This window comes from Pyxicephalus adspersus, chromosome 3 (genome assembly GCF_032062135.1).
Source record: "Pyxicephalus adspersus chromosome 3, UCB_Pads_2.0, whole genome shotgun sequence".
NCBI lineage: Eukaryota > Metazoa > Chordata > Amphibia > Anura > Pyxicephalidae > Pyxicephalus > Pyxicephalus adspersus.
In genome coordinates, this window is record NC_092860.1 from 80,812,870 (window position 1) to 80,826,916 (window position 14,047).

General features: G+C 35.6%; 1 protein-coding gene across 1 annotated transcript in view; it reads right to left on the reverse strand.

The window, feature by feature from the left end:
- The window catches only part of EPHA5 (EPH receptor A5), a 203,512-nt gene that overhangs the window by 20,372 nt on the left and 169,093 nt on the right, over positions 1–14,047 (reverse strand). Inside the window, exons 7-12 of the mRNA XM_072405426.1 lie at positions 11,866–12,025; positions 10,760–10,865; positions 5,537–5,604; positions 4,084–4,227; positions 3,546–3,731; positions 919–980 (exon numbers count right to left, since the gene is read on the reverse strand). Coding sequence (XP_072261527.1) covers positions 919–980; positions 3,546–3,731; positions 4,084–4,227; positions 5,537–5,604; positions 10,760–10,865; positions 11,866–12,025 — 726 coding nt within the window. The remainder of the gene's footprint in view (positions 1–918; positions 981–3,545; positions 3,732–4,083; positions 4,228–5,536; positions 5,605–10,759; positions 10,866–11,865; positions 12,026–14,047) is intronic.

The following is a 14,047-nucleotide window of genomic DNA, read 5'->3' on the forward strand; positions in this document are numbered from 1 at the left end:
ATTGTCATACAATGTATGACAATCGGATTGCAATATAACATTTGTTTACATTGTGTTTGTGTTGTGTACCGTATATGTGATTTTACTATGTGTGCTGTGAGTGATCTTCAGCACGCTATTCAGGGAACACAGCATGACTTTGTCAGCCATTCATGCTGAGAGTGGGAGGACGCCGGGAGCAAGATACAGGAGACAGTCACTCTGGCCGCGCTGAATGGGAGACAGAAGAAAAGGCAGAGGGGGGCTACAGGGGGGACGGGACAGCAGCTGGGAAGGATACATTTTGATACATTTGGACCATAAGACGCAGGGACTTTTTCCCCCCACTTCTGGGGGAAAAAAAGTGCGTCTTATGGTCCGAAAAATACGGTAATTTTAGAAGCATTTAAATTGTTAAACACAGTATGGTAAGCAATCTTATCCTTTAAATACAGAAAGAATCTGGGAATTAGGTAGGAACCTACCTTGAATGATTTCATGATGATTTTATCAAACTAAATCATACTAACATTATTTCATGCATACGCTAGCATTAAACTGGCATATTAAAGAAAACTGTATGTATTTTATTTTCTAACCACTGCAAAACTATAGCGACTGGGTTGGTGACAGTATCATATTGGACTTCAAAATTACATTAGGTCCTGCAATAAAACTCAGTTTACCCAGTGAATGCATTTCATATGTTTTACTGGTATTCTGATACGTGGTAATGATGTCTGGAGGCTCTCTGTCTGTTCGATAAATGTAATTACATAGTGGGTACAATGGCATCTTTACATCTCTATAAATTATGTAATTGTTAAACCAGGACCCAGTATATTGAATGTATATGTTCAGTATAATATTAAGCAATCCATTTTTCTTTGTATGAGGTATAGGATCATTTCATGTACATATTCTACATAACAATTTTACCTTTAGGAAAGTATCCAAAGAGCCATTTTCCATGTATTCTGTAACAATCATCACTGGCTTGCCTGTAGGAAACAAAAACTTAGCATTACCATACAGCTGCAAATATCTATAACAATAGATATACATTAATAATAATATTAAAAACAACAATGATAAGAGTAGTTTTTGCATTGTGAACATTATAAAGTTATTGCATTGTGAGTCTATAATAAACAGGCCCCATAAATCTGAAGGTGTCCCATTTTTTAGGAAGACATATTGCCTGTTTTATTTATGTATGATAGTTTATCTTCTCCAGTTCTGCGGAGCTTTACTAAGTCAGACTAAAATACTAATAAATAAAGATTCATGTTTATATTTGCACAACATGTATATAAAATATTTGTTTCGCATTTAGTAGCTCAAATAACATTCATTGACATCTGTTCTTCAGTAGGAACAGGTAATTTCTATATTTTAAAAGAATCTAAAGATCTTCACCATCAGGCACAAAACCTTTGCAGGAGGATGGGGCATATGAGCTGGTATAAAAAAAACAGTAAGACAAATTTTTGCTGCTGTTACCACAAAAACAAAAACTAACATTAACCTTGCACATGGTCTTTAATGAGTGAAAGAGTACCATCTTTTTATCACTATGTTCACTTTTACTAGGGTTTCTCAACTCATGGTCTTACTGTAGACTTTGCTAAAATAAGAATAGACATTCATCAATGTTTTTTATGAGGCCATTTACTAAAAGAGTGCATTGGTATACTTGGGAAGAGCAATGATGCATGCCGAGTAGTCCCTGGGTGAGGGACATCTGACATAAGGACGCCTCCTAGGTACGAACAGGGCTTCTCCGCTCGTTGTGAGCAGGATGGAGGCTTGAAGAGGGAGGGGGCAGTTTGCATGACATTCAGAAGAAATCTTTTGCTAGACACAGCTGAGGTTGTGGGTGATCTAAGGGGGCTTTCTGAGACCTCTTGTAACTCTTTAAGGACCAAGACAAACTCTGCAATTGTTTCTTTTTGCATATCAAAGCACAGCTTGCTCCAGAAGTTGATGTCTAGGCTACATAAAATTTTTTTTTTTTTTGCTTTGTTTTTGATAAACTCACAGTGAGGATTTTATACAGTAACTGAAACCACGCTGCCTAATATTATGTTGCGACAAACACCTGTTCTAATTGAATTTATTAAAATAATGTACCTGTTCCGACTTACAAACAAATTCAACATAAGTACAAACCTACAGTCCCTATATCTTATGTAACCTGGGGACTACCTGTAGTTGAAGTGATTACATCTTTCCTGAGCAAATGTTTACATCTACACGGAACTAAATGAAACAAGTACTACTTCACTGACTAAATATTGAAAACTTCATCCTATGTTAAAGCAAAAATATTCCAAAATATACATTTATTATTTTTATAATTATGCCACATACTTATAATTGGAACATTTACTGAACTAGCCAACCTTGTGCTTTGCTTTACTACTTTTTCCAAATTTAATCAGGTTCAGGAGATATTTCTCTTTTTATATAGTCCAATGTGCTGCTCAAACCAAAACTTTTTTTCTGTTTTTAGATCAGTATAAAGTAGGAAAGGTTAAAACCTCTGTCATTTTCTTTCCAAAGAGCACACTGACATCAATACACACCTAAAAGAAGTTTTGCTTTAAGATAAAATGACTTTTGAAGCAAACTAAGGTGCTTGGGGTCAGTGTAAAATGTCTTTTGGTAAACCAGACATTATGCTTCTTGAAATTCTGAAGAGGTGTAAGTGTACCAGCGCTGGACAAATTGGAATCCAAACTGTTCCAGATCCTGATGCTATTATTACAACTCCCCAGCCAACAATATTAGCAAAATAGCAATCCTAACTTTGTGCACAATTTCTTTAAAAGAAAACAAGCTGACAGTGAAAAAAAATATCTGCACGATATGTATTTGTGTTGCATTTTCCTCATCTGGGTGCTGCTGTATGAAAGTAATTGTTGAGCACATTAGCACCGGACCAGAAAGCATGAAATTAAAAGACACAAATAACATGGCAAATTAGAAGTCACATTAGAAGCCAAGTGGCTGCTTTAGCTAGATCACAAAGAAAATAACACAGCAAAAATCTAGCATCAGATAAATTTATACACCAAAAGAATAAAAGCATAATACATAAATCAGATATTGTGGTAAAATGACCATTACTTTGCTTTTATTAGACAATATACAGCAAGAAATTACAGCATACTAAAGCAAATGGTGTCAATGTGAATACTGTTAAAATGGTAGGCTGTTTGCAGTAGGGTAACAAGGTTTGAAGTTCAGCTGTTCATTGTTACCATGAAAATTCCAGTGGATAAATGCTGCCATTTTTGTAGCTTAACAACGCACTCATTGCCATTACATACTTTCTGGGGTCGACAACTATTAGCCTATCGTTATCGTATATATATAATGTAATATCCCCCCACTTTACTATACAGGCCCATCAACACCAAATCATACATTCAATAAAGCACATTCTTCTTTTCTATGCTTTTATCTAGATTTCCATCAATCACAGTTTTATGGATATAACTACAGAAAAATGTAATATAAATGTTTGGGTAAAAATAATTATGTAAAAAAAGGCTCCTTACTCTTTGTGACAACTCCTTCCAAGTGAATGATGTTTGGGTGATCAAACTGTCCCATGATACTTGCTTCTCCCAAGAAATCTCTTCTTTGCTTATCAGTGTATCCAGCTTTTAGAGTCTTGATTGCCACAGGAAATTCTCTTTTTCCAGGAAGTTTAATTCTGCCACTGCAAACTTCCCCAAATTCACCTGCACAGGAATAACAATACATGCAATCAATTGGTTTGTTGACTAGGGGTTAATCTACAAATTTAAAGAAAAATTAAAAATAAATGTGCTTTCAGTTTTTTCCCATTATCTCTAAATAAAAAGCTAAAGCAAATAATAATTGTTGTTGGATGTTGCTGTGGTAAAAGAAAATGAAACCCCTAAGAACTACATACTGAGAATAGTTGCAAACACCCTAACATGTTAGAGGGACTCACAATTTTGACAAAAACAAAGATATATGAACAACAGAAAAATGCACTTAAGCAATTAGCAAAAAGCTACATTTCATTTAGATTTTATTCACAGATAAACAAATGAAGGAATAACCTACCTGCTCCAATAACTCGTTCAATAGTTATGCAGGAGGCATCAATTTCCTTGGCAAATTCATGGACTGCTTGGTTAGGATCTTCATAGGTATGAGGATCAATATATGTCTTTATTCCTGGCAGTTTAACTGTCGAGGAACAGAAAACTATCTCTTCATTAGTCAGAAATATTATTTCAAAAGTAAGACATTTCATTCTTAGATATTCTGTTTGTTAAATAAAAAAACTGCTTCTTGCAAGCAAAACGTAATGTTAAGAAAAGGATACAAATCATATGGTAGGTAATATACAAAATACTACTGGAATATATATATAAAACCCATTCTCTGCTTCTAAAGCTTACTTCCCCCATGCTCCTTCACCGTCCCAATGTATTTCTGGGTATGGGGAGTAGGGATGAGTGAGAATGCCTCTGTCATTCCTCGAACTTCCGACTGGTCCCTGAAATTTCGGCAAACCGATTTCGCAGACCCATCGGAAGTTCCAGGAAATCATTACAAGAGAATTCCCAGGGCTGCATTCATTCATTCAGCCATGGGAATCCTACTGTGTGCAATCCCCGGGCACTAGAGGACAGTTAACCTATAGTGTCCGGGTATCGAAGTGGATTCCCAGGGCTGCATTCATTCATGCATTCATCCTGCTGGGGATCGCAACTGACCTGATCAATGAATGCAGCCATGGCTGCATTTATTGATCAGCACAGCCCGCTGGACTTTTTTTTCAAGGAAAATTTGATCTCGGTTGGCGAATTTACACCGGCCGTCCTCGCTTACAATTTCGGTAAGCGAGAACAGCCAAATACGCCGCAAGATCAAGTTTAAAAATCTGGCTCGCTCATCCCTAATGGGGAGCATGTTCCTTCCTCCTACTAAGTAATCAACAAGAAGGAGCTCTAATGGTTCCAAATTTCTGGTTCTGATAGGAGACCAGGGTGAGGAAGGAATAAAATAAAAGTATTAGTAGGTGGAGAAGGTGGGCTATGAATAATTATTGTGCTACTTTGTCTAAAATGGAAAACGTTTTATATTAACAATAACCAAAATATTTTTTTTTTACTGAAATTATCCTAATGCATTAACAAAAAAAATATAAAATATCATATAGTAGGGATAAATATATATATATATATATATTGCTGTTGCCATCCCATATATTCAAATTGTAAAATACTTGCACAGGACCGCTTTGCAAAGCAGCCAATCTGTATCTATTTAATTTGATATACACATCTGGACTTTACTGTGTCTCTCACCTTGTCTGGATAACAATTATTAAAAAAAGCCCCCATTTGGCAGGCAGTCATAAAGATAGTCCTAGAGAAGAATGGAATGTAGAATATTATCTTTTGTGGTTTCTCTTGTTTCTGAGGGTGTCCCTAGAGCCCCTTTCAAATAATATTTGCATTATTAATAAAACAAAATCTGAATATAACTAGAAGCATATGGTACTTACTGTGTCCATTGTGAAAATGCATCTTTTCCTCTTCTGGGTCCTGCTTAGCTTTACTGTATCCACATCGTCTGTTACAAAGACATGTTTGAATTAAATTTTATAAAAAATAACACTTTCTCTAGGTATCACTAGTAACAGTATTTTACTTCTATTTGCTAGGATGCTTAGACTGTCAATTATTGGTTTGGCTGGACTGTATGCCTAAAGTTACATACAGACACCAGATTTATATTGCCCTTGTTTACAATTGTCTGGGGGAAAATCCAGAATCTTTACGGGTGTTCCACAATGCTGTTTAGTGACCTGCCCTGCCTTATCTGTGAACAACAAACAACCAATGACTGCTGCAGTTTCCTATGATAGAGGATGCAATGGGAATTGGTGAGTTTTCTACTGGATCTCTTTTCATAGTTTGCAAAGGTAAGCCCTTTAATCTATCCAACCAAAAATGAAACAGGCATATAACTAATAAAATGACTCATTTATTACTGGATTTTATTTTTTAATTTTTTTAGACAGACATGTTTATCTGTGATACCAATATTTTTTTAGAATATAAATGAAAGCTATATTTATAAGACAAAAAATCTGCCATCCCTTTGTGGGAATCAAGTTCTAGTCATCTTATTCTCTGCTAAAGATATTTTTTCTATCCTTGTTGCTGTGCTAAGATTCCTCCCATTTACTGTCTGGTAAAAGAACATAAGAAAAGATATATTTTGCTAATGGATCCTTGTATAGCAGTGAAATCCTGACCCTTCGTCACACTACCCAAAATTACAAGGGGGAACAGCTGACCATAAACAGTGCTCGGAGTTGTATATTTCTTTAATGTTGGCATCTCCAGCAAGTTTATTAATGGTAAAGTCTTCACTTCAAATAACTGAGCTAATCCTTGTCTGTAGCAGATTCTCAAATATCTATAACTAAACAGCATTCTTTAAGAATATGTGAGTTCTCTTACTACAATACAAATATTTTCTCCTTGGAGGAAAAAGAATTTCCCAAGATTCCCTAAATAAGCAGGAAAATTGCCAAGACTATAAAAAGGCCTTTGTCACAGCTAAATGGTTCATAGTATATTATCTAAAGTGCGATTAAAAGGGCGGTAGAAGCTACTTATTTTTCATTCTGGGGATCTCTAGAGGTCGATAAATGTATACAGCAGCATGTCACATTAACATACAAAATTAAGCCATGAAAACCCCAAAGAACCATAAAAACATGTCTGAACACGATGCACTGCATAATACTATAATACTATAGCAGGTTTATGTTGGCACGACTGCACTGGTTCAGCTTCACTAATAATGCATGGCAGAAAACCTGTCCATGAAACATTATCTACCTTAGAGCTTCCAGATGTACTAAATTTACTGATCAGATAAACAGACTATAAATTTGTCACTTAGTGAACAAATTATGCCCTGAAACGTCTGGCATCTAAATGCTGGCTTTCTGAAAAACAGATGTGCTGGATTTTGAGGAAAGGGTTTTCAGTCGGCACTTTGAAAAAAAAAAATTATCCCTTAAAAAATGTGTTGTAAAGTCTTGTAATCCAACTGAATCAGATAAAAATCCGTTGACAAATTGGCAGATATTGTCAGGCCAGTGCCATAGTAAACTCTGAATGTTGGTTTATGGTTGTGAGTTGAATCAGTACCATTATCCATTAAATAAATCATTATAGGATCACTTTACAGGGCTTTACAGAAACTCTTTCTTTCCCTGTTTGTGTAGAAACCACCAGATATTAACTATTCATCTTTAAAGCAACTAGCTTGAGCATAGTCAGTTAATAATAATTTTCCCTAGGGACCTCAGGTTATTGTTCTTTGCATTTATCAGAAGCCACTTTGCTTACTCGAGGTAAAGCTCTCCAATGAACAAAGTTCCTAATCCTTGCTAATTGTGGATTTTTAGCTATGAAATGATATGTCACACTTCTGCAGAAAGACACAGAATGCAAGGGCAAGGATCCTTCCCTACAACATGCTGGCAGAGGAGAGGCTTTTCTACCAGAGCTGGGGCTTTTTTAAATGAATATAAGCTGAAAGACACATTTCAGCTCTCTCTTGTTGTACTATCCTATTACCCTTACCCCCTTTTAAAAAAAAATCAATAACAATCTTTGAAATTAAAAAATGGTTGACATTGGACCAATTTATTATGGCAGGCAGTAGGAGGTAATAGCATCGCTGCACCTTTTTCTGGACATTACATGTAGCGTCTAGGAGCAGTTTGCTGCCCCTGCTCCCTCTACAGACTTGAATTACAAATGCTTAAAAATGCTTGTGCAAGTATTTGCAAATGCCCATAAAAAACAAGTTGCTCGTTACAGTTTCTGGGCATCTACCGTTTGACTGATGTTTACCTACTCTAGAATGGAAATGTTGGCATTTGACTAATTTATATCACCCAATAATTTTAGGACATCTACTAAAAAAATGTACCTGCTCTCTGCGCAAATAAGTTTGGTTTCTCTACCTTTATTCAAAAGTTTACTAGGAGTGTGACAGGAAAAACATATTCTAAAATATTCGTTTTAATATTTTCCTAATGGATACTGCTGACTACACTATGTAGTTGATTTACTAAAGGAGCAGACTACTTCACTTTGTACAGTAAAAGCTGTGTAAGTTTAGTCAACAAAATGAAGCTTACAGACAGTTGGGTGTTTAAAGTAAAAAACAGCTTCAAAGTGGACAATCTCAAATCCTTTATTGGACCAACTTCATACTATTCATTAACCCTACATTAACCCGACATAATTGGGATTTAAAAGTTGCACTTAAAAAGTAACTATATTTTTATATAAACCTAAGCTTCGTGCCAGCTATCCCCGAATACTGACCTTGGATTATTTGGTGGCCTGTTTCAAATGGTTTTCAAAAGCTTTACATTACATAAGCTTACATGCCGATACATACAGGCCCAAAGGCTTAGTGAGCGCTGAAAAGCCAGCTAAACCAGTGTAGTACCCCTTTGGTGTTTTGAGGTCCACGTAAGGTTTATGGGAAAAAAACATGGGCATTCTAGTGGGTTCTCTTCAGGGAGTAGTGATTGTCTATCTTCTGTGGCAGGGAAAGAACCCAGTATTAGCAAGATAGCAGCCACTACCCTGGAGTATGTTTTGGACATGCAACAGGTTTTGGTGCTTTAATAAGTAGGCTTCTAACACAATTTATATATGTGGAGAACTTAGCTAAAGGGGCCCTCACCATTACTGACAAAGTTAGATGGCCCTGCCCCCCTGGATCTAGGCAAGGGGGCCTAAAGACTTGAGCACCGAAGAGATTAATTAGATTCCCATTGGCTGCGGACTTGGGTTCAGCAAGGATGAAACCCCAAAAAGGGGTACTTAGCAGAGGATTCCAATGGTGCTGAATTTGGTATTGTCATTCACAGGGAAATAATGTTTCTCCCACGCTTCCTAATAGATTTCACATTTATGGAACCTAAGGAATGCTTTTGAGAGTGGATTTCTGGTGTTTTGACACTCTGCTAGCCTAACTCTCCTTTTGTATGTGTTAAATACCAATAAACCACTATTTTAACAAGCCTTGGTTACTTTCCTACTAAGAGTGGCCCAGGTATAATTTGGCCACCCCTACGGTGGTGAGCTTTATAACAATTTAGAAAAGATTAGTTATTTCCAAATTTACTGGAATATATGAGCTGGATGAATGGATTGAGTAGAGGCAATTGGCTCCAAGTTATTTAATTATTCTTTATGTACTGTAAAGCAGTGCCCAGCTATATATAAATCAGTATCATGTTAGTTAAAAGGTTAAAAGGTTTTCTTAAGGTTGTCTTAACTTAATCGAAAGTTTTTTAAATGGTTTACAAAGAAAAACAAATGATAGTGTAGATAGGAAGGGACACTCCTTTTAACAAATGTCTGACTAGTACTGACTATTTACAAACATTTTAATATCTGTTGTAACCATGCTGTACACTATCAATAGTATATTAAAATGTCTTCCAAAAATTACAGACATTACAATTATAATAATTTATACATTTCTAACATATTCTGTTACATAGTCCAAAATAAATAAACAATCTGTGTAAAAATATGGAAAAGGAAATGTACTCCAGAGATACGCAAATTCATTTTCTAACTGTGAATATAAAATTAGATTTCAATCATTAATGGCTGTGATTCCCTGCAAGTCAAGACCTAGTAGTTGCAGTTTATGCAAATACATTTATATTTTGTCTTGTTCCGACCCCAATTATCCAGATAATTACTAGAGACTCTCTGGAAAGACAAATTAACCGTTTACAGAGCATTCCGCTACAGCTCGCTTGACCCTTATAATGACAATGCTAGCCAAAACTTGGTTAATATATAATCTTATTAGTTGGATGGAAAAACTAAGTGGCTGTGGTTTAATGGGAAATCTAAACTTATTATGAATTTGATTAGAAAATAAACATACTTTGGTATAAAAAAAAATAATAGAAAAACATCTGCAGAAGCATCTGCAGAGGCTTGTATTTATGAGACTTTATACGGCCATATAAATAGTTTCTTTATATTGTTAAACAGACACACACACACACAATACCCTTGCGATTGCAAACCAATCTAGATCAATATAAAGAGGCTTCACAGATCAAAGGGACTACCCGAGAAAACCGGCTGCACCGTGTTAATAAATAAAAAAGATAAAATTGTTAAAAAAAATAAAAAAGTAAATTTACAGTGTTATCAGTACTGTAAATTCCCTGTATGGACAACTTGATTTCCTAAAGGTTGTTAGGAATAAGGCTACGTTTTCATTTTTGATTACCAATTCAATTCCCTCACTATCTTATTATCAAATCCAAAGCTCTAAGTACCCAAATATCCATGCTGTATCGTCATCAGGAGTTTAAATCAGAACAAAATGAATAATCATATAATTATGACAGAACCTGTTTACATGCTTAGATGACTGACAGGTCTGGGAAGGTTTTCCCTAGTATTGGATACTTCATTTAAGAAAGTACTTGGTAATGGAAGGCTCATAGAAAAAATCTAGAGCTGGTCATGCAGCTTAAAAATACATCAACATATGTCTTAAAATGACAAAGCTCTGAACCTAATCACAATGAAATGATGGGACCCAAAATAAGCCATTCCATCAAAACATCCCAAAAAGTATTTGAATACTTTGAACTGGGATTGTTTGGGTTTTTTGTTTGTTTAAAGAAATACAATTCATTTCTACATACCTTCCACTGAGAAGAAAACCGACAACTCCAGCTAGCAGAATAACCCCCACCGTTATGGACACAGCTATTATGGGAATCTGGCTCTGATCACCAGTTGCAGCAAATGCTGAGTGAATAGAAAGAAAACACAGATTATGACTTTATTTTAAGCAGTACACAGGGGGATTGAGATAATTTAGCAACTACAGCTTCTGCAAAACTGTTTGGTTCAAATTGCATTTATGGAAGTGCCATAAGTGTTTGACCGAAATTGCATATTTAAAGCAGAAATGTGAAAATATATATTAACTACTAACCAATAATAGTCACCGAGGAAGTCATGGAAATGTAATTGTTTACTTCACTTTTCTTTTCTAAGTCTATACATTCTATCCCAAGACAAGACAGCAATTTTAAAGAAAGGCTATTAAAAGCTTTTGTATGTCTCATTGTTTCGAAGGTTTCCCTTAATGTTCAAATTCCAGAAATGTCCCATTTGATCACCAAGCCTCATTCTAGTGCTGGGATTAATGTGTTCAACTTCATTAAGGCTAAATCGTGTCTTTTTAAAAGAATCTGCTTCCCTCACATTTTGGCACCTACTACATTCAGTTGATCATACTAAGTATTTGGCTTTTCAGGTAAAGAAATAAAACAAAGTCCCTAAATCATTACTATTGTCCATTTTTATAAATATCAACCATATTAACCATTCAATATATTTCTTTGTTTTTTCTCACGATAAAAATCGAATCATTTTCTTTTTAATGCATAAGGTTTTTGAGCACAGCAAAGCAATTGTAGTTCAAATATTAATGTAGATTAGAATAAACTTAAAAAAAAGCGGAAACTGAAAAAATACACTCCACTTCTCTGATCTCTAAGTTTTTACTACAGGTTGACATTGACCCTCTCTTTGGGCTTAATCAAATGAGAAAGCAAGGACCAAAGTGTTAACTTATCCCGCTGAGTGACATGAATAAGGCCTCTTCATTTAATGCATCAGACCTGGGAGAGGAAATCTAGAGCAGTGTAAGAATGACAGTTCCCTGTTATGGTATTGATCTGCTGACTCTTTCCGCTAACTATTACATGGACATGAGCTGACAGTAATTAAAATGACTTACACACTGGGCTGGTTTCGAACTCAAATCTGCGACTGTAGGCGCCGTACCCTGCGGCCGTGCGTGCTCGGATCTGGAATATGTAGGATGACGCAGGTTTCAGTCCCTCTGCCATGATTTCTGTCTCCTTAGACTTAATAATTGTGTAGCTGGTTTCTAGGTCCTTAATTTGTACAAAAGAAAAAGAATAAAAAACTGGTAACTATGAAAACAGAGGAACAGACATGGTTGGGGTGGGGAAAGAAGGGTTATTGACCCATAGAAAAGAAGTCAATACTGATTAACAAGCAGTGGATACCTATTTGTACTGTATTTACCTGTCAGGTAATATATAACAAAATTTGTCCTCTTCTAACGTCAACTTTACTGTAACTCTAAATTAATTGGGAGAAATGTTTTTCCTTTGGAACAACTAGTCCGAAGGGCCAGGAACAAATTGGGAGTCAGTTCAAAGTGTGAGGACAAAACAAATTGAAGTCAAGGCAGATATAAAACACAAATTAAGGCAGCTCTGGATGCAATAATTTGGGCCAGAGCTACTTTAGTGTATCTCACCACTGAATACACAACACTAGGTACACTACAAAGCAAAAACTGCACCAGAGCACAAAGATTGACCACCAACATCTGCATGGGAACAGAAATATTCTCCATATGTGCTTCTTTTGCTGGAGTCCAGATCCCTCCAGATCCAGATGGCAAGCAACCTTTTCTAATCTGAGTTACATCTATTGAATATTGTTCCTGGAATTGAGATTTCCTAATGATAATTTATTCAACAATACTACACCATAAAATCTCTCCCACTTCTTCTTCTCTTTCTCTATTTTTGAGTTACATTATCTCTCCCTTCCTCAATTGTAGATTGACCCACTACTAAGAAGAATGATACAATTGTTTCCCACTAATAAAATCTCCCACCATATCTAAAGACTAAAGAGTTTTTGTATATACAGGTTCTTTTCAATTACCTTTTTTATGTTTCACGGGTTTACAAATCAGACCGGGTCTTTAATATTTATATTTTTTTAAACTCTTACAATATGTAGCTTGCTTTACCCCTAACAAGCACCAAATACTCCCTCTACGAAGAACAAATTGATTTGTAATAAATATCATGCTTGTAGAACTGAACTTCACATGAGATTTTAATTAGTAGATTGTAAAATAGATTAATCTCCTGGGAAAGATAACTGGTTTTGTACCAAATGGATACTTAAGTGACCTCACTCACTAGAGACAATTTAACTGCCTGGTAGAGCAATCAATTTCTGAGCAACTGAGCAATACCACAGTTTATTCACGTGTTGTTATTTGTCTCTTTGGATTTCATTGTGCCAGGCAATTAACTGCACGTTTTCTAAATTTTTGGGGGTAATATCAGATAACTGTTAATACATACTAGCTTTTTGTAAAGTGTACCTAAAGCCATGGCTAAAGCTAACTTCCTTCACTTTGAATCAGAACACATCATAGACAATGCTAATTCATTAAAATGTGTCATATAATAAGGACAGTACCTCTGCATATAATGTGCTGTTTAGGAACTGGCATTCTAGGAAAATGTAATGCTTTTGGGTATTTTGTTAAAAAACATGAATAATGTTTTTAAATTGCTTTAATACATAACTATTTACTATTTGTTTTACAAATAAATGTAAATTATAAGGTATACCCAAAACATATGGTGTTTGCAAAAAAATGAAAAAAAAAAGCCAAAACCTTTTTGCCTCTACAGTTAAGCCCTATTACAGGGTGTAAATGCACCAAAGGAGAGGGGGTATGTCTGAAGGGATGATCATTCCTGTTACCTGAAATTTGTTTTTTTACTAAAACAAGAAAGAAGAATTTATGGAGTGTGGTCTACATATTTAATTGGTTGTCAGGGAAAAGAAGGAGCCAGGTAAACATGGCACCGGCAGTGGGCCTATTTAGGAGAGAACTTGAGAAGTCAAGTATTTAAAACATTTGCCTAGCAAACATAGTAAATAATAAATTAATCCATTGCAGGTTGGCTGGATCACCCAGCTTCACTGATGAAAGTGTATCCTCTCCAGCCTTGGAGAAGTTTATTAATTCAGGCCCTTGGACTCTTTGGTAGTAGTGTAGTCGGTTCAGCTCTGTAAACAAGCTTTACATTTTTAACAAAACTAGCAAGAATAAACAAGTAAACAAAAGTACCTCT